Genomic DNA, 24,104 nt, shown 5'->3' on the forward strand with positions numbered 1-24,104 from the left:
ATTTGCATATTTATATATCCTTATATCAACAAAAACTATTAAAATTTTTAACACAGAAACTTGACTATTAAAGGTTTTCAGCAAAACTGATAAACTTTTTAGCTTTCTGGTTGTCAGAAATAATGTGTTAAATTTTACTATATACTCAATGAGAAACGTACTTACAGATCTACATAACCACCTACATTCAAATGAGTAATTTTTAAATCTTTGCAAGGATGTAATAAAGGTTAGAAAAGAGGCATGCCATAAAGTTGTTACACACCAGTTCTTCAAATAATGTACCAACATAAAATGCTTCAATGTTATAAATTAAATGTACAATTCACTGAGGTAAAGAAGTGCAAAATGCCCAAACACAAGACACCATGTATTTGCTAATTAAAACAGCATTAAAAGAACAAAAATAAAAATAAATTAGGTAAGTACTTTAAAAAATAATAAAACCACCTTTTGACAATAAAAATCTTTTTTTTTTTTTGGATAGGGTCTTGCTCTGTCACACAGTCTGGAGTGCTGTGGCACGATCTCAGCTCACTGCAACCTTCGCCTCCCAGGTAGCTGGGACCACAGGCTCACACCACCACACCTGGCTAATTATTTTGACTTTTATTATAGAGATGATGTTTCACCATATTGCCTAGGCTGGTCTTGAACTTCTGGGCTCAAGTGATCTGCCTGCTTTGGCCTCCCAAAGTGCTGGGATTATAGGTGTGATCCACCACGCCCAGCCATATGTTTCAATTCTAAGAGAAGAACAAGCTTTGTTTATACATCAAGCAAGCATTTCTTTCAATTATAGTGAATTAGTATAGTACCACACTAGATCTCAGACTTGTGTATTTATCAGGCAAGTAGAAATAAGTGTTTGAATAAGAGTGTTAGCTTTGAAGAATGAGGTAAGATAAGCAAACAGTAAACAATATATGAAGTCACATGGTTGTCAGGGAAAACCAGAGATGGACAGTATTTAAAGTGGTAAAAACAAATTTTATTCAAGACTACTGCAATAGGGGAAAACAGATCTAAGTACAGAACTGGGCTCAACTCTGAATACACCATTGGCAAGTTGAAACTTAGAGCCAAAGATGGGAACATAGTCGGTGGATGGAAAATTACTAAGAGGAGCCATCAGGGGAAAGGGGGGATTCTGGCGAAAGTGACCTAGCAGGATTCTTGTTGATGGCAGGTGAGGGTGATCAGATATCACCTGAGGGACGGTGTAGGAGGAGGAACCTGATTAGCTATGGAGGGTGATCAGATACTGACGGGAGATGACAGGGGTTGTAGTTAAAGCAATTCAGTAGGATTCTTGTCAAAACTGAACAATGCATACCTAAACATGAGGTAAAAAAGTCAAGGTTTATTGGAGCAGAAAGTTCTTTCAAAGGAATCTGAGGAGAGTTTGGTCAATGAAGGACTCTTTGTCACCAGTTAGTACGGAACTAAATCCCTGCGTTCTCTGTACCTCTATTACACCGATCTGTCCATGGGTGCTTTGCAAAAATTAAAGATTTAAATCATTCTTTAAATCACGATAACTTACTTATCTATCTATTTATTTGAGACGGAGTCCCACTCTGTTGCCCAGTCTGGAGTGCAACAGCATGATCTTGGCTCACTGCAACCTCCATCTCCTGGGTTTCAGCAATTGTCCTGCCTCAGCCTCCCAAGTAGCTGGGATTACAGGTGCCCACCACCACACCTGGCTATTTTTTTTTATTTTTAGCAGAGATAAAAAAATGTTGGCCAGGTTGGTCTCGAACTCCTGACCTCAGATGATCCACCCACCTTGGCCTTCCAAAGTGCTGGGATTACAGGTGTAAGCCACCATGCCCGGCCCATGATAACTTACTTTTTAAGCTAGAGTCTTGCTCTGCTGCCCAAGCTGGACTGCAGTGGCACAATCACAGCTCACTGCCTGGACCTCCTGGGCTCAGGTGATTCTCCCACCTCAGCCTCTGGAGCAGCTGCGACTACAGGCACATGCCGCCATGCCCTACTAATTTTTGTTTTTTTTTTTTGAGACAGAGTCTCGCTCTGTTGTCTAGGCTGGAGTGCAGTGATGCAATCCTGGCTCACTGCAACCTCCGCCTCCCGGGTTCAAGCGATTCTGCTGCCTCAGCCCCCCGAGTAGCTGGGACTACAGGCACGTGCCACCATGCCCAGCTAATTTTTTGTATTTTCAGTAGAGACGGGGTTTCACCACGTTAGCCAGGACGGTCTTGATCTCCTGACCTCATGATCCGCCTGCCTCGGCCTCCCAAAGTGCTGGGATTCCAGGCATGAGTGACCACGCCTGGCCGACTAACTAAAAAAAAATTTTTTTTGTAGAGATGAGGTTTCACCATGTTGGCCAGCATGGTCTCAAACTTCTGGGCTCAAGTGAACTGCCTATTTTGGCCTCCCGAAGTGCTGGGATTACAGGCATGAGCCACCATGCCCAGCTGTTAACTTATTTTATGAACTAATTTTTGTTCACTAAAACCCCAAGAATTTTGGGTCCAAAATAAGCGTGGTGAGAAGTATGCACTACTCAATAAGGCACAGACTAGCAGTTCTAAAACTACTATATGGGTTCTCTTTAATGGAACAAAAAATGTCAACAACCCCCAGTAATCACTTAAATAAGTTCTGTCGTGTTACTTAAACACCTAGAAATACCAAACTAGTGTAAATGCTTATGCTTATAGTCCTTAACTTTAAAATAGAAATAAATTTTTAAATAAAAACAAAATTCAAATTAATAAGTAATATTTAGTTTCACTAAAACTAAGTTGCTGACATTTGGTTTACTGAATAAAGCTTGCAGCCTTAGAGCCAGTTCCATAATTAATTTGTTTTTGTATTCTGACTTCAATACTAGGAATGTGAAGAATACCTGTTCGGTTACCTAAAACATTAACTCTGAGGTAGAGTCAGGATGTTTTAGCTTCATAATTAACCAAAATTCTGAAAAGAGTAATCTAAGAATGACAATTTAAATAAAGCATCAGCCAATCATTTTATAAAACTATCTTGCTTATGTGAAAGTTAATGTGGCATTAATTAAAATTTGCATCAAATGAATTATCGAATACCTGAAACTTAACTGGAACTAGAAATAGAAACATTTTTCCTTGCATCAAACTGTTATACTATTAGTGATCTGCTGCTCCTATACAGACAAAAAAAGAATTTAATATATCTCCTTGAATGGTACAGGCTTTTCTGAGTTCAGAATTCCTCTAAATTACCAAGTACTACCTGGTAACCCAACTCGTTCAGCATGTGTCTCTATTCAAACTACTGTGAAACCTTCATTTGTACAGAATATGAATATCATTTGGCTTCAGCTGGCATGAATGCAATTGTAAATAAGGCAGTAATGCTAATGGAGCACTAGATTCACATGGCAGTTTCCAGTTATAAATCTGTCTTTAAAATGATATGGAATAATAAATCTTTAAGATTATCATCAAAATATATACTAAAAATTTAAATATATATAATACATACATGTAAATACATATAATTCTCAGTCTCCTAAGAATATATATGTGGATCCCTAAGAAATGAACAGAGAAACCAAACAATGAGGATACTGACAGATATGGGGTTAAGCTAAATGACAAAGAATGAAGATTAAGGAATAAAGCCAATGCCTTTAAAATGAGAAGTGAAGAGAGGTCACTGCAGGCATGGAATGTCTGCCCCATCTGAAGAGTATGTACTGGGAAGCAGTGGGAAATAACACTGTAGGGAGGGAAACACCAGGTGGAATTCATCTTGGACATGGTTGGAAGTAGGAAGCCATTACAGATTTTAGATAAACTAGCACTGAAAATAAAACTTCTGGCAAGTGTGGACTTAAAGAGGGAGCAAAAAGGGCATGTATCCTTCAATAAATATTAGTTTAATAAATGACTGGACTACTTTGTCCTAAACCAAATAACATGGCAGAAAATACAAAGAACACTAAAAGGAGACAAAAAAAATTGAAGCCAAATATCTTTAAAATCTCATGTGGACAGACAGACATAAGACTTTACTCTCAAATGTTTTAGAAATTTTAGTACTGCTGTCCTTCCGGTATCGTATCAGAAAATTCAGTTATCTTCCATGCTTAAAAACACAGAAAGTCACGCCTGTAATCCCAACACTTTCGGAGGTTGAGGCGGGTGGATCCCACCTGAGGTCAGGAGTTCAAGACCAGTTCAAGACCAACCAACATGGTGAAGCCCCGTCTCTACTAAAAATACAAAAAATAAGCCGGGTGTGGTGGCGGGCACCTGTAATCCTAGTTATGAGGCTGAGGCAGGAGAATCACTTGAACCTGGAAAATGGAGGTTGCAATGACCTGAGACCGCGCCACTGCACTCCAGCCTGGGCAACAAGAGCCAAACTCCATCTCAAAACAACAACAACAAAACACAGAAAGTCCAAGTGAACTTAAGGTTTCTTCAGTTTGGTACAACAATAATTAATATAGTTAGTGAATAACAATAATAATAACTGCAGTGAATATAGTTAGACCACAGCAGGTTATAAAGTTTTTTCCTTTTAATCTGTTAATAACAAATAGAGGAATTTCTTTTTATTGCTATTTATGATTCAATAATAACCTTACACCTTAGATTTTTGTTTTTATAAGTATCAGTTCACCAAACGGTACTGCCTAAACAAGTGACCTCAAAGATAAATGTATGAAAGCTATCTTAATTTTTGCTTTCACAATGGAGTAATGCATACCCATTTTAGATAAAACACAGTAACAATTTTTAGGAAAAGGAAGTTAAAAGACGAAGAAAATCTCCATACATCTTTTCCCTAAAAAAAGTTCTAAAAAGTTTTTGCTGAAGCCTAAAAGTGGATTTCTCTTATCAAGGATCAGGATTTCTGAACTCTTAGAAGTACAGGTTACATCACACAGAAAGGACAAAATGACCCACCTGGAACATAAAATCACGTTCCTAAGAAAATTATCTTAACCAACTACAAAACTTAAAAACTCATCTTTTGCCAACGAGTCTTTGCCATAAGAATTTTCCTTTTTCACAAGATAGCAAAAGCCATTAACTCACCTACTGGTAATTACTCAGGCTTGATTCCTTAACATACTAGTGCCAAAAGTTTAATAGTAGTTATCTATGTACCACATGTTGAATCTATTGTATAAAATTGGCTCCATTCACTTACATATAACCAGTGACAAGGTTTATAATTTGCAACAGCTCAACCTTTTCCCACACATTGCTACTTTATATAAAGTCCATTTTTTAAAAGGACTAAAAATAGCTACATGTTCTTTGCTTAAAAAAAAAAAAAATCAAGTCACAATTTAGTTGTTAAGCCTAAACTGCATCTAGATCTTTATGGAGTTCCACTTCAGGAATTACAAACTCTAGGCTAAATTATCTATATTCTTCCCTTGTCTAAAAGAAAGATCACCCATGGCTGGGCGCGGTGGCTCATGCCTGTAATCCCAGCACTTTGGGCGGCCAAGGCGGGTGGATCACCTGAGGTCAGGAGTTCAAGACCAGCCTGACCAACATGGAGAAACTCCATCTCTACCAAAAATACAAAAGTAGCTGGGCGTGGTGGCACATGCCTGTAATCCCAGCTACTGGGGAGGCTGGGGCAGGAGAATTGCTTGAACCTGGAAGGTGGAGGTTGTGGTGAGCAGAGATCACACCATTGCACTCCAGCCTGGGCAATAAGAATGAAATTCCGTCGCAAATAAAAAAAAAAAAGAACGATCACCTGTATATCATCCCAATTGGATGAAAGCCCTTATTGAAATAATGATAAAAAGGTGTTCTTTAATTTTATGAGGGCATTAGTGAACTAAGTTCTGTCTGGGAGACCATTTGAAAGCAGCCTTTTTAGCTATTAAGCTATGGTTGACATCTGATATAGTCAATTGCCGTTACTTAGTCAAGCCCCAGGAGTTTCTGAGAAGACCTGAAATAATAAGAATAACTTATTTGTGGAGTACTTTTAATGTGTCTACTTCTAAACACATCACATGGATTAACTGTCCACTTGTAGTAGAATGCCTCTCACTGAATATTATGGCTAAGTAGGATTTTCAAAAGGCTTTTCCACTGGAATCTTTAGGAACATAACACTGAGGTTGTAATGCAGTTTAATGGAAAAATGTATTCTCTATGTAACTGTCAGCTTCATGTATTAGTTTTCAGAACCAAATAATTATACAAAAGATGATAACTAAAAAAGTTGTTTGTTGATTTGAGGCTGACTTTTTTCCAGTATTTTTCAGTATATTTCAGGACCATATTTTTTTCTTTTATAGAAGACTCTCTGTGCAGATTAAATTTCTAGGGACCAAGCTCATTTACCTCTGACTTCATAGGATACACACTAACCTTAAAAGGGTGGAAGACAAATGCACCCCACAAGCACACACTCTTAACTAGGAGACAAAACAAGCAAACCTAATTACCAGAAGACACATGCAGAAGAAAAGTGGTTGTCTCTGGGCAGCAGGATAGGGAGATAGGGAGAGGTGGGGCTACTGTACTAGGAATACTAAAATACTACTGATCTCATCAATGACTTAATTCATGGCACTGAAGTTCTGAAACCTGAGTGCAGGTATTACTATGATGTAATGAAACTGATTTTGATAAATACCTAAATCAAAACCAGCTGCTGAGCATCTTTTATATGTGTAACATTGTGCTAGAGGGTCAGGGAGGGCTAAAAGCTAAATTAGGATATTGAATTAGATAATTTTTAAGTTTCTTTCCAATTCTAAAATTCATAATTCCATCTGTATTAACTCATCTTAGAAAGCATGCATCTAAAGAGCAAGATTTAAAAAAAAATAGAAAAAATATATCATTTACTGATTGAATTCTTTCTGTTAAAAAAACTTACACCTATGAAATTACTTTATTACTTAAAACATAAAGACCATACATTTTCCCATGTTTTCCGAGATCATTATCATGGAAATAAAATTCTGATGAAATTGAAAAAAAACATGAAACAAAATTAGCCACATCACCATTACCAAGTAAAACAGCTCTCATCACCTTAGAGCCACTGCACGCACAACCACACTTCTATCTCTATATCCACCTCCTGTAAGCTGAACAAAACAATGTGCTGCTTCTACGGGAACTCTGGGCCAGATAGCTCAGACTTTTACAGGAGGAAAAAGTAAGTTTTACCTTTTTTCTCCTAAACCCTTTTGGTGTCAAAGCTAAAAGTTGTAACACATTTGTTTTACCTCCTTCTGGAGGAAATCATTTGCCAAACTACATTCTTTTATTTTATATACTTTTATTTTTTGGTTAGAAAACTTGTTGCTCAATATGCAAATCTCAAACTGGGGGAGGCAGGGAGGGAGGGAACGAGGGAGGAAATGAAGTTCAACAAACACAACAAAATAAAGTTGCTCTGCTATGTTGAGGCTGCCAGGCTTTTTGTTACCGTACTTGAAAGTAAATGTGACTTGTCTGTAGAGAGTGCTGCTTCAGCAGTTCCAAATGAATTTCAAGCCTGTGCTCCATATTTTCTCTTTTGTAAGTTTAATGTATTCAGCAACACTGAACCGACAATTTAAATAACTACATTTTTAAACAAACGAAGCATTGATGTTAATGTATGAAAATGGTCCAAACCCCTGGGAGTCTTGGTTCCCACCATTGTTTATTCTGACAACAGGATATAATTGCTTACTTACTTGGCAGCAAATTTAACCATCTGCTTGCTTGCATGGTCTCCCACCGCCACAAGAGCCTGGACATTAAACTGCTGCTGACGCAGGACTAAGAAGCACTGTTTCCCTAAAAAAGACAGAAAGCACACAAATGTATTAAGGACACACAACTTCAGGTTTTACAAAGAAGGAAAATGCTCTTTACTTTAAAACTGGGCCAAAATGTACTACACTCATCAGGCACACACACACGTGTATCCTATCCATTCGGCTTCCACAGCCAAACTACTCACACACAACTAACAATCCTTAAAGAAACTCAAGTTCCTATGATGAGTAACAAGAAATGCTTTTAACGTGTTATAAGAACACAGGCAAATCACCAATTTCAAAAAAACTTCTAAATCAAGAAAATTATTTTGTCATTGCATTGATTTATTAAACAAATTTCAAGTAACTTGAGATCACTTTCAATGTTCATTCAATAATTAGTATATTCTACATGCAAAGGCACTGTACTACTATGGAAGTCTCAATACTGCAACCATGAAAGTGCTAACACAGTGCTTAAAAACAAGGACACAAACACTCTATGGGGGTGGTCCATCTACAGAGTTTCTTCCTGCCAAAGTGCATTTTAAACAGCATTTAAATTGACAGGCTAGTACCTTTCATGTTCTACGTTCTTCATTTTTCCTTTATCGTCTTCCTAGTCCTTCATATTTTATAAGAGCCCCACACTTTTTTTTTTACTCCAAATAACTTACATTGTCTATAAAAGATCATTTTCTTCAAGCCCTATAACCAGTTTTATTTTTACATATCCTGGGCCTCTTTATTCCTCCTCCTTTTATAAAGAACTGTCACTCCTTATTCTTAACCTTCTGAAAAACATTATTCATAATATATATCATTTATTATGTTTCCTTGTGACATCCCTTTTCCTCCAAAGCAGACCCTTCTTAAGTCTCTGATCAAATTCTGGGAAATTACTTCCTCATAAACAAGGAGTTAATCTCTCCAAGACCACTTTTCACATCAGATCGTCTTGTAAAACATCAAGAGAAGATTTTGTTTTTTAAACTGAGCATTATCTTTTACATTTAGAATGGGCCTTAACAAAAAAAAAAAAGAAAAAGGAAAGCAAAAATACAAGCAGTCTTACAGTTACTACTTTCAACATACAGTATTTTGAAATGCAAATCAGATAGCAATCACAAGTTAAAAAAGACAGGTTGCAAACAAAGTATCAACACAGACATAATCTATTTACTTTGGAGTCATATATGACTGGCAGGTTTTTAACCACTAAAAAACATTCTTAATTTTCCCTTTTCCTTTGGAGGAGGATCCAGTCACAAAGTAAAATCCTAAAAAACACAGTTATATTAATGAAACAAATTCAAAAGAATTAAAAAATACTGGATGGACAAAAGTTATTACCACAGAGAAACTTGCAGATGAATAAAAATAACATTTTCCTAGGAACTACTATTGAAATCACAGCCACACGTTACCCCACTTAGAAAAGTATGTTACTGTGAAATGGAAGATAATGTGCATACGACAGTGCTAGGCTAAGCCATAATTTAGTCAGAATGTACTCTAACAGTGCAGACAGAAGCAGCACCGACCTAGCTGCCTCACAAAGCCATCCAGTGATGAATTTCAGGGCTACACAAAGACCCTGGAGAAAGAATGGAGAACTTTAAAGGACTTACAAAGGGTGAGCACAGGAAAAGACTATGGGTCAGCACGAGGGGGTAACAACTAGTGTTAAGTGTCTGGTAGGAAAAAAACCAAAAGGCTTTGAAATCAAAAGGTTTGGTATCATATCCTATCACTTCCTATGAAGGGGCCTGTGGGAAAATTATTAAACCACTTTATATCTCAGTTCTTCATCTGGAAAATGGAGATGGTAATAGTCATGGGGTTTTCTCCCATAATCATGAGGATTTTATAAGATGTTTAAAGTTGAGACGGAACCCAATTAATGTTAACTATTAATGACTTTTTTTTTTGAGACGGAGTTTCGCTCTTGTTGCCCAGGCTGGAATGCAATGGCGCAACCTCAGCTCACTGCAACTTCTGCCTCCCGGGTTCCAGCGATTCTCTTGCCTCAGCCTCCTGAGTAGCTGGGATTATATAGGCACGCACCACCAGGCCTGGCTAATTTTTGTATTTTTAGTAGAGATGTGGTTTCACCAGGTTGACAAGGCTGGTCTTGAACTCCTGACCTCGTGATCCACCCACTTCAGCCTCCCAAAGTGCTGGGATTACAGGCGTGAGCTCACTGCAACCTCCACCTCCCGGGTACAAGCAATTCTCCTGTCTCAGCCTCCTGAGTAGTTGGGACTACAAGTGCCCGCCACCACACCTGGCTAATTTTTTATTCTTAGTAGAGATGGGGTTTCACCATATTAGTCAGGCTGGTCTCGAACTCCTGACCTCAGGTGATCCACCCACCTCGGCCTCCCAAAGTGTTGGGATTATAGGTGTGAGCCACCACGCCCGGCCTTAAAGATTATTATTAGTAACACCACTACCACTGACTACTTAATTGATGATTGAGTATCATTCCTGTTTCGCAGCTGGATGTAGTTTTGTATATACAAAAACTACACAGGGTGCTGGGAACACAAACATAAATATTTGCTAGAAAATCATGATAGACTATTACATGAGGAAACAGTGATAAAACCATATGTAATGTGTAATCCCAATTTTGTTTGTGTAAGAAGTATAAGATTGATCATATAGGGAAAAAAACCACCAAAATGTGGCTACCAATGAATGGTGAAATTATAGGAAACTGTTCTGTCCCTGTATTTTTCTGTATTTTCTGAACTTTCTACAATAAACATGCACTACTTTTCTAATCAGAATATAAAATTTTTAAGAGAACTATACACTCAGAGGTAGGTATAGAAGAAAGGGAAGGGGTGCAAAGGAACTTTGGCCAAGTTCAAAATTAAACACAAGCAGGAAGTAGAACCTGGGAAGTTTTAGGCAGCTAAATATAGGAGCAAATGTAACTCCTAAGATTTGTACGCCTGCTAGAGAATAGAAATGAAATCAATGGTTCTAAGTGAAGGCCAGTCACAGTGGCTCATGCCTGTAATCTCAGCACTTTGGGAGGCCAAGGTGGGCAGATCACTTGAGGTCAGGAGTTCGAGACTAGGTTAGCCAATGTGGTGAAACCCCATCTCTACTAAAAATACAAAAATTAGTCAGGCATGGTGGCAGGTGCCTGTAATCCCAGCTACTTGGGAGGTTGAGGCTGGAGAATTGCTTGAACCCAGGAGATGGAGGTTGCAATGAGCTGAGATTGTGTCACTGCACTCCAGCCTGGGTGACAGAGCAAGACTCCATCTCCAAAAAAAAAAAAAAAGTGAAGTGAAGAATGTTCACTATACCCTTTAAATGTTTACTGTGCTTATTAGATTTAATTCTAAAAATTATTTTTTTCTTATTAAAAAAAGGCAACAGATGGGGGAGGAAAGGAATGAAGTAGAGACCAGTCTATGAGGATACTATTTTATAAAAAACTATATAGTATGTAAAAGTGTGCCAGTACAAAAAACAACCACATCAATAGAACATAAGAAAAAATTGATAATAGACCCTATTAGATAAAGGAGATCCTAATTCTAAACAGAATTCACGAGATTACAAAATTTAAATAAACACCCTAACAAATACAAAAACTGAGTAAAAAATGGAACTGAATATTAAACTATAACATGGAGGAAGGGAGAACTTCCTAAGTTTAAGAATGAAAGAACATCTATATACAAAAATAAATCAAAGGAACAATAACACTGAGAAAAAATAAGTGCTGAACGACATATAACCTATATAAGTTAATCTTTTTAATACATAAAGATCTTAAAGATTTCTGAGAAAAGAACACTGAGATCCCAATAGATAAACAGACAATAGACCAAAACAGATAATCTGAAGGAAAAAGAAGAAAACCATAGTAAGTAAATACAGTACAAGGAAAAAATGTTACTGGTAATGAAAGTAATGCAAGTTGAAGCAAACAACAACAGATTACCTCTCAAATGAGCAAAGATTAAAAAAATACAAAATATAAAATCGAGTATTACTCAATGCTTGGGAGAATTAAAACGGTAAAACTGTTCCTTTATAACTTGCCGAAGGCAGGGTAAACTTGTGTAATGCTTCTGGAGAACAACTTGGCAATAAGCATTAAAAGGCTTAAAAACGTTATCTTTGACTCAATAAATACATTTCTTAGAATATATGTTAAGGAAACTGAAATGGAACTACTTGTGACTAATGCTATGGTCCCCAAGCTTTCTATGTTCAAAGCACTTTCAAATACAAGAACCTTAATGGTCCACTTAAAATGATTTTTAAAGGACTCAAGAAAACAATCAGTACTGGCTTCCTGGTAAATAGAACTGTCCACTCAGACTACTTCTCTATGAAGTACTTTTGAGACCAAGTTCTTGTCATGTATTAGGAAACAAAATTGTTCTTTCTTTGGCTCTAGCTGGTGACACACTGTACTGCATGATTACCTTCGTTTCTTGTTTTACAAGCCACTACCTTCCACATGCTGAGAGATACATAGGAGCAGTGTGTACATGTTCCTTTTTGTGCAAATTAAAAAAACAAAAAATATGGTCATGTCTGTAAATGTATATATTTTTTTCCTGCAAGAACACACAAGAAAAAACAGTGGCTATTTTGCAGGGAAGAGACTGTTGTGAGATGGAGGAGACAGAATTGTGAGACCTTTACTTCCATATCTTTTTCTACTACTGGAATTTTTATTTTTACCATACCCATACATTACTTTTTATTTTAAGAAGCAAATACATAATTCCTCGGTTTAGTAAAAAGTTCTCACTTCAAAAGCTGGTACATGAACTTTAGAGGGCAGATTAATCAACTGCTAAATATTATTCATCTTTCTTCTTGGAACTTTCCAACACAAAAGACAGTTTATAGAAAAGTCAGTGTTCAAAACAGCTGAATAAACTATCTTTTGATATTTTATTTGTTTTTGTTTTGTTGAGACAAGAGTCTTGCTCTGTTTTCCAGGCTGGAAAGTAATGGCACGATCTCAGCTCACTGCAACCTCTGCCTCCTGGGTTCAAGGGATTCTCCTGCCTCAGTCTCCTGAGTAGTTGGGATTACAAGCATGCACCACCATGCCTAACTAATTTTTAATTTTTTAAATAGAGATGGAGTTTCGCCATGTTGGTGAGGCTGGTCTCGAACTCCTGACTTCAAGTGATCCACCTGCCTCAGCCTCCCAGAGTGTTGGGATTACAGGCCTGGTCTATCTTTTGATATTTTAAGTTTAAATTCTTAAAACTTAAAACTTTGTGCTGCATTTTGATTGCTGACTTTTAGCTTGCTAAGCCCCCTGGATTCATTATTTAGATAATGTACCTTAACTTCCTGATATCCAACATTAATATTTTCCTTCATCATTTGTATTAATCAATTAGGGATTAAAACAACAAAGATCTAAACATTCTAAAGTATTTTCCACTTATTATTTCCCCTGAAATGTTCCTGCATAGATTTAAGTTGAAGTTATTTTGGAAGTATAAGTTTTTAGCAAGAACAGTGTCGAAATAATTATCTTGTGCCGGTGCCTTCCACGTGGTATGTGTAAAACTTGAAAGGAATGACAGACATTCCAATTACTCTTTCAATATGCAGACTTAAGCTCATATGTTTCATGCTTGAAAGACACTAATTTTAAGCATATCACTAGGGTAAGAAATTTATCACTGCTCCTATTTAAAACACTTCACTTTAGGGATGTTATATATAAACCTACTATAAGAAATCTGATTTCTATTTTAAAAAATGTCTGAAACGCTGCCCTTAAGGAAAAAATATACAGGCTTTTTTTTTTTTTTTTTTTTAATATGAAGAGACTCTTATTTTTGCATTATAGGATTCTAATTGTCATACTCTTGACACTAGGATTTTGACACTTCCATTTCCTTATTCATAGTTTCTCAGGGCTTTGCTCTACTGGAAATTGCCACTATGAGTTGCTCCTTCAAGCCCAGCTTTAATGTTATTACTCCTGGGGTTAAAGCACACAAACGATCCCAACTAAGTCATATTTATTGATACGATTTTTCGTACATAAGATATAGGAAGAAGAGGGTACTAGCAATCAGGGTTTTTGCAAATTCAGAGCACAATATTTTATTCTTAAAGACAATCTATGGCCAGGGGCAGTGGCTCACATCTGTAATCCCAGCACTCTGGAAGGCCAAGGTGGGTAGATCACCTGAGGTCAGGAGTTCAAGACCAGCATGGCCAACATGGTGAAACCCCGACACTACTAAAAATATAAAAATTAGCTGGATGTGGTGGCACACACCTGTAGTCTACTTGGGAGGCTAAGGCAAGAGAATCGCTTGAACCCAGCAGGTAGAGGTTGCAGTGAGCTGATGTCACACCACTGCACTCCAGCCTGGGCAACAGCAAGTCTCTGTTTCAAAAAATTCAAATAAAGATAATCTACATTGGCAGAAATAAAAAACACAATCACTACTGACAAGTGTCTCGGTACGTTTTCTGTTGCTTATAACAGAATATCTGAAATTGGGTAATTTATACGGAAACAAACTTATTTTTTTCAAAGTTCTGGAGGCTGGGAAGTCCAAAGTCGAAGGGACACAACTTGTAAGTGCCTTCTTGCTGGTGGGGACTCTGCAGAGTCCTAAGGTGGCAGAGGGCATCAAGGTGAGAAGCTGAGTATGCTAGTTTAGGTCTCCTTTTAAAGTCACTAATGCCACTCCTGTGATAATCCATTCATGGGGCGAGAGCCCTCATGACCTAATCACCTCTTAAAGGCCTCCCCTTTCAACAATGCCACACTGGGGATTAAGCTTTTTTTTTTTTGAGACAGAGCCTCACTCTGTCGTCCAGGCTGGAGCGCAGTGGTGCAATCTCAGCTCACTGCAATCTTTGCCTCCCGGGTTCAAGTGATTCTCATGCCTCAGCCTCCCGCGTAGCTGGGATTACAGGCATGCGCCATGATGTCCGGCCATTTTTTGTATTTTTAGTAGAGATGGGGTTTCCCCATGTTGGCCAGGCTGGTCTTGAACTCCTGGGTTCAAGTGATCTGCCTGCCTCAGCCTCTAAAGGCGCTGGGATTACACATGTGAGCCACCGTGTCTGACTGGCATTAAGTTTCAGTAAGAGTCTTGCAGGGGAAAAATAATGAAACCATGGCAGCAAGGATGTGGAGAAAGTGGTACTGTGCCATACCTGTGAGAATATACTTGAATACAACCTCTTCGGAGGATGATCTAGTATTAGAAATTTTAAAAATGCATATGCATGCTCTTTAGCCCAGCAATTTCATTTCTACATACCCATCTTGGAGAAATACTACCTCGTGTAGATCTGTAACTACTTATCATGGAAGGGTTTCCAAGAAACACTGTTAATTATTTTTAAAAGTTGAAAAATAATACATAAAGTATAACAAGGCATATTAAACATACACACACCCAAAATAAAACAAACTGTGTGTGCAACACAGTGAGATCACGTCTCAAAAAAACAAAAAAACAAACAAAAAGAGCCCATTAAGCATCTTCGTGGACCACAATGGAATAACACTACAAATCGATAATGAGAAATTCTGGAAACTACATAAACACAGAACATTAAAATTAAACAATATGCTCTGGGATGACCAGTGGGTCAATGAAGAAATTGAGGAAATCAAAAAATTTCTTGAAACAAATCATAACGGAAACAACATGCCAAAACATATGGGATACAGTGAAAGCAGTACTAAGAGGAAAATTATACCTAGATAAGTATAATTAAGTTTTTAGGTAGATAAGTATCTACCTAAAAAAAGAACCTCAAATAACCTAACAATGCATCTTAAAGAACTAGAAAAGTATAAACTGAACCCAAAATTAGGAGAAGAAATAACAAAGATCAGAGCAGAAATAAATGAATTTGAAATGAAGGAAACAATATAAAAGATCAATGAAACAAAAAGCTGGGTTTTTGAAAAGATAAACAAAACTGACAAGCTTTTACCCAGACTAAGGAAAAAAGAGAAAAGATCCAAATAAATAAAATTAGAGATGAAAAAGGAGACATTACAACTGATATCACAGAAATTCAAAAGATTATTAGTGGCTACTGTCAGCAACTATATGCCAATTAAGTCGGAAAATCTAGAAGAAATGGACATTTCTACACACATACAGCCTACCAAGATTGAACCATGAAGAAATCCAAAACCTGAGCAGACTAGTAAAAAATAACAAGATTAAAGCTGTAATAAAAAGTCTCCCAATAAAGCAAAGCCCAGGACCTGATGGTTTTACTGCTGAATTCTACTAAACATTTAAAGGACTCACACCAATCCTACTCAAACTGTTCCAAAAAACACAGGAAGAGAAAATACTTCTTAACTAATTTTAAGAGGCCAGTATTACCCTGGCACCAAAACCAAAAACACATCAGAAAAAGAAAACTACAGACCACTATCTCTGATAAATACTGATGCGAAAATCCTCAACAAAATACCAGCAAACCAAATTCAACAATACATTAAAAAGATCATTCCTCATGACCAAGTGGGATTTATCTCAGGGATGTAAGGACGTTCAACATATACAAATCAATCAGTGTAATACATCATATCAACAGGATGAAGGACAAAAACCATATGATCATTTCCAACTGATGCTAAAAAAGCAGTTGAAAAAGTTCAAATCCCTTCATGATAAAAACGCCCCAAAAACTGGGCATATAAGGAACATACCTCAACATAATAAAAGCCATGTAAGACAAGCACACAGCTAGTATTGTGCTGAATGGGGAAAAACTGAAATCCTTTTCTCTTAAATCTGGAACACGACAAGGATGTCCACTTTCACCACTGTTATTCAACATAGAACTAGAAATCTTAGAGCAACAGATAAGAGAAAGAAACAAAGGGTATCCAAATTGGAAAGGAAGAAGTAAAATTATCCTTTTTTGTAGATGATATGATCTTATATTTGGAAAAACCTAAGGACTCCAGCAAAACCTATCAAAACTGATAAATTCAGTAATCAGTAAAGTTGAAGGATACAAAATCAACATATAAATGTCAGTAGCATTTCTATATGCCAATAGTGAACAATGTCAGAAAGAAATTTTAAAAAGTCCATATACAATAACCACAAATAAAATTAAATACCTAGGAATTAACCAAAGAAGTGCAAGATCTCTAAAAACTATAGAACATTATTGAAAGAAATTGAAGAAACACAAAAAATGGAAAGATATTCCATGTTCATGGATTGAAAGAATCAATATTGTTAAAAATGTCCATACAACTAAAAGTAATCTACATATTCAGTGCAATCCCTATCAAAATGCCAAAGACATTCTCCACAGAAATAGAAAAATAGAATCCTAAAATTTACATGGAATCACAAAAGACCTTGAATAGCCAAAACTATGCTGAGCAAAAATAATAAAACTGGAGGAATCACACTACTTAACTTCAAATTATACTACAGAGCTATAGTAACCAAAAACAACATGGTACTGGCAAAAAAACAGACACACAGACCAGTGGAACAGAACAGAGTTCAGAAGCAGATCCACACATCTACAGTAAACTCATTTTTGACAAAGGTGTCAATGACACACATTGGGGAAAATACAGTCTTTTCAAAGAGAAAACTGGGAAGCGTCTTTTCGAAGAGAAAACTGGATATCCACATACAAAAGACTAAAACTTGATCCCATCTCTTACCTTATATAAAAATCAAATCACAATGAATTGAAGACTTAAATCTAAGACTTCAAACTATAAAACTACTACAATGAAACATTGGGGGAAACTCTCTAGGACACTGGTCTGGGCAAAAATTTCTCGAGTAACACTCCACAAGCACAGGTAACTGAAGTAGAAATGGACAGATGGGATCACATCAAGTTAAAAAGCTTCTGCACAATAAAGGTAACAATCAACAAAGTGAAGAGACAACCCACAGAATGAGAGAAAGTATTTACAAACTACCCATCTGATGAGGAATTACTAACTAGCATACATAAGGTGCTCAAGCAACTCTATAGGAAAAAAAATCTAATACAATTTTAAAATCGGCAAAAGATTTAGACATTTCTCAAAAGAAGACATACAAATGGCAAACAGGCATCTGAAAAAGTGCTCATCACCACTGATCTTCAGAGGAATGCAAATCAAAACTACAATGAGGTATCATCTCCCTCTAGTTAAAAAGGCTTACATCAAAAAGTCAAACAAATGCTGGTGAAGATGTGGAGGAAGGAGAACCCTGGTACACTGCTGGCGGGAATGTAAATTAGTACAATCACTACGTAGAACAGTTTGGAGGTTCCTCAAAAAACTAAAAATAGAGTTACCACATGATCCAGCAATCGCACTGTTGGGTACATATCCAAAAGAAAGGAAATCAGTGTATCGAAGAGATATCTGCACTCTCATGTTTACTGCAGCACCGTTCACAACAGCCAAGATTTGGAAGCAACCTAAGTATCCATCAACAGATGAATGGATAAAAAAAATGTGGTACATATACAAAATGGAGTACTATTCAGCCATAAAAAAGAATGAGATCCTAACATCTGCAACAACATGGATGGAACTAGAGGTCATTTTAAGTGAAATAAGCCAGGCACAGAAAGACCAAAATCACATATTCTCACTTACTTGTGGGATCTAAAAATCAAAACAATTGAACTCATAGAGATAGAGAACAGAAAGATAGTTACCAGAGGCTGGGAAGGATAATAGGGGTTGAAGGTGGGGGGTCCTGGGGATATTAATGGGTACCAAAAAAAAAAAAAAAAAGGATGAATAAGACCTAGTATTTGATAGCAGAACAGGGGGACTATGGCCAATAATAATTGTACATTTAAAAATAACTAAAAGAATGACTGTTGTGGTGGCTCACAGTTGTAATCCAAGCAGTTTGGGAGGCCGAGGTGGATGGATTGCTTGAGCTCATGAGTTTCAGACCAGCCTGGGCAACATGGCAAAACCCCATCTTTACAAAAAAAAAAAAAAAATTAGCCAGGCGTGGTAACATGTGCTTGTAGTCCCAGCTACTCAGGAGGCTGTGGGAGGATGGCTTGAGCCTGGGAGTCGGAGGTGCAGTGAGTGGAGATCACACAGCTGCACTCCTGCCTGGGCCATAGAGCCAGACCTTGTCCCAAAAAAATAAATAAATAAAATTTAAAAAATAACTAAAAGAATATAACTGGATTGTATGCAACACAAAGAATAAATGCTTGAGGGGATGAATACCCAATTTTCTATGATGTGATTATTACACATTGCATGCCTGTTTCAAAATATTTCATGTATCTCATAAATATATACACCTACTATGTACCCACACAAATTTTTTAAAAGTCTTTTTTAAAAGCCATAAATGTGGCATTAAACAGACTGTGAAAGGGACGCTTGTTTACAGTATGAGAGCTGAAACAAGAAGGCAGAGCATTACTGTGTTTGACTTTATTTGGGAATGTGTGTACTGGATGATGCAAATATTCTGCCACTCTGCACACATACAGGTCTGGCATGACCGAGAATGACCACAAAAGTGCCACAAGTGTTCACACGGGGGTTATAAATACATTTTAGCCAGTAGGTGAATTTGCGAATACACAATCCACGAATAATGAGGAAAAACTACATTAAAATTTTATTACACAGAAAATTTCCAACAAACACAAAAGCAGAGTGAATAGTATAATGAACCTCTCTGCATATACACTAAATAACACAATTATATTTTGAAGGGAAGAAATTCTAGAAAAAGTTCTAATAAAATTCAACATCTCCTCCTGACAAACAGAAAACTTGGATGAGAAAATAACTACTTTTAATCTACTTTTTAAAACTTTGCCATTTATTTTCTGATGACATTTTATGTAAAACCCGTAAAACCCTAAAGTCAAAATAATTCATTTAGAACTTGAATTTCCACTCTTTCAAAAATTCTTCATTGTATGAATCCCTGAAGTACTAGAGAACCTACTGGTATTGCAAGGAGAAACAACAAGAAATGAGATACAAACATCTGAAAGAAAATGACATAATGATCATTATTTGTAATGCCTCTCTTCCCCTCAAAAAATTGAAATGCAAACAGACTTGGAGAAAATTATTTGTTCTTTTTTAATAAAAATACAAACAGGACAACAACAAACAATATACAAAAGAAGTTCAAAATAGTTAACATATCAGGAAAAGAAGTTTAATCTAACCAATGAGTGAAACACAAATTAAAGCAACAATGGATAAACCTGAACTTTATACAAATGGGAAAAATATAAGTAAATAAATATAGACATACTATGAAATACTATGAAACCATTAAAAAACAATGATGCAGCAGTACTACACGCACAGACATGAAAAGATGTCCAAAAGATAAAGACAAGTCCAGGTTTTAAAATAATACAGATTATTATAAAAATTTTAGTTCAAACACACATATACACTCATACTGACCCTCAACTTCCCCATAAAAACAAATCTGAGGCCGGGCATGGTGACTGAAGCCTGTAATCCCAGCACTTTGGGAGGCAGGCAGATCACCTGAGGTCAGGAGTTTGAGACCACCCTGGCCAACATGGTGAGACCCTCATCTCTACTAAAACTACAAAAATCAGCTGGGCATGGTGGCGCCTGCCTGTTGTACTAGCTAATTGGGAGGCTGAGGCATGAGAATCTCTGGACACCAGGAGGCGGAGGTTGCAGAGATCACACCACTGCACTCCAGCCTGGGTGACAGAACAAGACCCTGACTCAAACAAACAAACAAATAAAAAACCCCATCTCTACTAGAAATACAAAAATTAGCTGGATGTGGTGGCAGGTGCCTGTAATCCCAGCTACTTGGGAGGCTGAGGCACGAGAATCACTTCAACCCAGGAGGTGGAGGTTCCAATGACCCGAGATCGCCTCACTGCACTCCAGCCTGAGTGACAGGGTGAGACTCCACCTCAAACAAACAAACCAAAAAAACCCCACAAATCTGCAAAGAAGGATTACAGTCAGTTTTCCACTTTATACCTGATTTAATTCTATAATGCTTGAGTATTTTACAAAAATGGTTACTTTTATAATCTAGAACAAATTTTTCTATTTTGCAAATTAAAAATATTGTAAATGATCATGTAGAGCTACATAAAATACTGATATAGCATATGAACTCATTTTTGTAAAAGAAAAAGTACCAATTTTTGTTTAAAGCAATTTCTATCATTTCAAACTTTCGCAGTGTTTTTATTCCCTTGGGAGAACAAGCGAATTACACTTTCTGCTTTATTCTTTAGTTTTTGTGCTGTTTGAGTTTTAAAATAGTGCATTAGTTTTCAGTGAAAAGGAAAAAGGTTATTTCCATTTAGCCCCTCCAAAATTCCCCAATACCCATAAATAATTTATTTTTTTGAGACAGAATAACAGTTAATACACAAATAAAAAGTGCTATGAAATTCCTAAATTAAAAACTCTTAAGAAAGTTTTAAACCTTTCAGTCTCTTCGTAACATTGACACTCACAAACTCTCCCTATCCGCCCACCATTATTAGCTCGTGTCATGAATAAAGTCCTTACACTTTGCAATTTGTTTCAGGTTTTAAGGCAGGAGGCACTATCAATTAAGAGACTGAAATAATTTGTCACAAATGGAAAAAAAAAAAAACCACTAGCGGATGGTACAGGAAGAACATTCTCAAATCTGAAAATCTGCAATGTTTCGAAATCCAAAAACTTTTTGAGTGCCGACATGACCCTCAAAAAAAATGCTTATTGGAGCATTTTAGATTTCAGATTTGGGATGCTCAGCCAGTAATGCAGATATTCCAAAAAAAAAAAAAAAAAAAAAGTGAAGTGAAGAATGTTCACTATACCCTTTAAATGTTTACTGTGCTTATTAGATTTAATTCTAAAAATTATTTTTTTCTTATTAAAAAAAGGCAACAGATGGGGGAGGAAAGGAATGAAGTAGAGACCAGTCTATGAGGATACTATTTTATAAAAAACTATATAGTATGTAAAAGTGTGCCAGTACAAAAAACAACCACATCAATAGAACATAAGAAAAAATTGATAATAGACCCTATTAGATAAAGGAGATCCTAATTCTAAACAGAATTCACGAGATTACAAAATTTAAATAAACACCCTAACAAATACAAAAACTGAGTAAAAAATGGAACTGAATATTAAACTATAACATGGAGGAAGGGAGAACTTCCTAAGTTTAAGAATGAAAGAACATCTATATACAAAAATAAATCAAAGGAACAATAACACTGAGAAAAAATAAGTGCTGAACGACATATAACCTATATAAGTTAATCTTTTTAATACATAAAGATCTTAAAGATTTCTGAGAAAAGAACACTGAGATCCCAATAGATAAACAGACAATAGACCAAAACAGATAATCTGAAGGAAAAAGAAGAAAACCATAGTAAGTAAATACAGTACAAGGAAAAAATGTTACTGGTAATGAAAGTAATGCAAGTTGAAGCAAACAACAACAGATTACCTCTCAAATGAGCAAAGATTAAAAAAATACAAAATATAAAATCGAGTATTACTCAATGCTTGGGAGAATTAAAACGGTAAAACTGTTCCTTTATAACTTGCCGAAGGCAGGGTAAACTTGTGTAATGCTTCTGGAGAACAACTTGGCAATAAGCATTAAAAGGCTTAAAAACGTTATCTTTGACTCAATAAATACATTTCTTAGAATATATGTTAAGGAAACTGAAATGGAACTACTTGTGACTAATGCTATGGTCCCCAAGCTTTCTATGTTCAAAGCACTTTCAAATACAAGAACCTTAATGGTCCACTTAAAATGATTTTTAAAGGACTCAAGAAAACAATCAGTACTGGCTTCCTGGTAAATAGAACTGTCCACTCAGACTACTTCTCTATGAAGTACTTTTGAGACCAAGTTCTTGTCATGTATTAGGAAACAAAATTGTTCTTTCTTTGGCTCTAGCTGGTGACACACTGTACTGCATGATTACCTTCGTTTCTTGTTTTACAAGCCACTACCTTCCACATGCTGAGAGATACATAGGAGCAGTGTGTACATGTTCCTTTTTGTGCAAATTAAAAAAACAAAAAATATGGTCATGTCTGTAAATGTATATATTTTTTTCCTGCAAGAACACACAAGAAAAAACAGTGGCTATTTTGCAGGGAAGAGACTGTTGTGAGATGGAGGAGACAGAATTGTGAGACCTTTACTTCCATATCTTTTTCTACTACTGGAATTTTTATTTTTACCATACCCATACATTACTTTTTATTTTAAGAAGCAAATACATAATTCCTCGGTTTAGTAAAAAGTTCTCACTTCAAAAGCTGGTACATGAACTTTAGAGGGCAGATTAATCAACTACTAAATATTATTCATCTTTCTTCTTGGAACTTTCCAACACAAAAGACAGTTTATAGAAAAGTCAGTGTTCAAAACAGCTGAATAAACTATCTTTTGATATTTTATTTGTTTTTGTTTTGTTGAGACAAGAGTCTTGCTCTGTTTTCCAGGCTGGAAAGTAATGGCACGATCTCAGCTCACTGCAACCTCTGCCTCCTGGGTTCAAGGGATTCTCCTGCCTCAGTCTCCTGAGTAGTTGGGATTACAAGCATGCACCACCATGCCTAACTAATTTTTAATTTTTTAAATAGAGATGGAGTTTCGCCATGTTGGTGAGGCTGGTCTCGAACTCCTGACTTCAAGTGATCCACCTGCCTCAGCCTCCCAGAGTGTTGGGATTACAGGCCTGGTCTATCTTTTGATATTTTAAGTTTAAATTCTTAAAACTTAAAACTTTGTGCTGCATTTTGATTGCTGACTTTTAGCTTGCTAAGCCCCCTGGATTCATTATTTAGATAATGTACCTTAACTTCCTGATATCCAACATTAATATTTTCCTTCATCATTTGTATTAATCAATTAGGGATTAAAACAACAAAGATCTAAACATTCTAAAGTATTTTCCACTTATTATTTCCCCTGAAATGTTCCTGCATAGATTTAAGTTGAAGTTATTTTGGAAGTATAAGTTTTTAGCAAGAACAGTGTCGAAATAATTATCTTGTGCCGGTGCCTTCCACGTGGTATGTGTAAAACTTGAAAGGAATGACAGACATTCCAATTACTCTTTCAATATGCAGACTTAAGCTCATATGTTTCATGCTTGAAAGACACTAATTTTAAGCATATCACTAGGGTAAGAAATTTATCACTGCTCCTATTTAAAACACTTCACTTTAGGGATGTTATATATAAACCTACTATAAGAAATCTGATTTCTATTTTAAAAAATGTCTGAAACGCTGCCCTTAAGGAAAAAATATACAGGCTTTTTTTTTTTTTTT

General features: G+C 36.4%; 1 protein-coding gene across 2 annotated transcripts in view; it reads right to left on the reverse strand.

Annotated features, from left to right (window-relative positions):
* Positions 1-24,104, reverse strand: part of DARS (aspartyl-tRNA synthetase) — a 102,522-nt gene that overhangs the window by 65,304 nt on the left and 13,114 nt on the right. For both annotated transcript variants that reach the window (XM_011937737.1, XM_011937734.1), the window contains one exon: positions 7,694-7,796. In XM_011937737.1, the coding sequence (XP_011793127.1) occupies positions 7,694-7,713 (20 nt within the window). In that variant the 5' untranslated portion in view covers positions 7,714-7,796. The remainder of the gene's footprint in view (positions 1-7,693; positions 7,797-24,104) is intronic.

Source organism: Colobus angolensis, unplaced genomic scaffold (genome assembly GCF_000951035.1).
Source record: "Colobus angolensis palliatus isolate OR3802 unplaced genomic scaffold, Cang.pa_1.0 Scaffold168, whole genome shotgun sequence".
NCBI lineage: Eukaryota > Metazoa > Chordata > Mammalia > Primates > Cercopithecidae > Colobus > Colobus angolensis.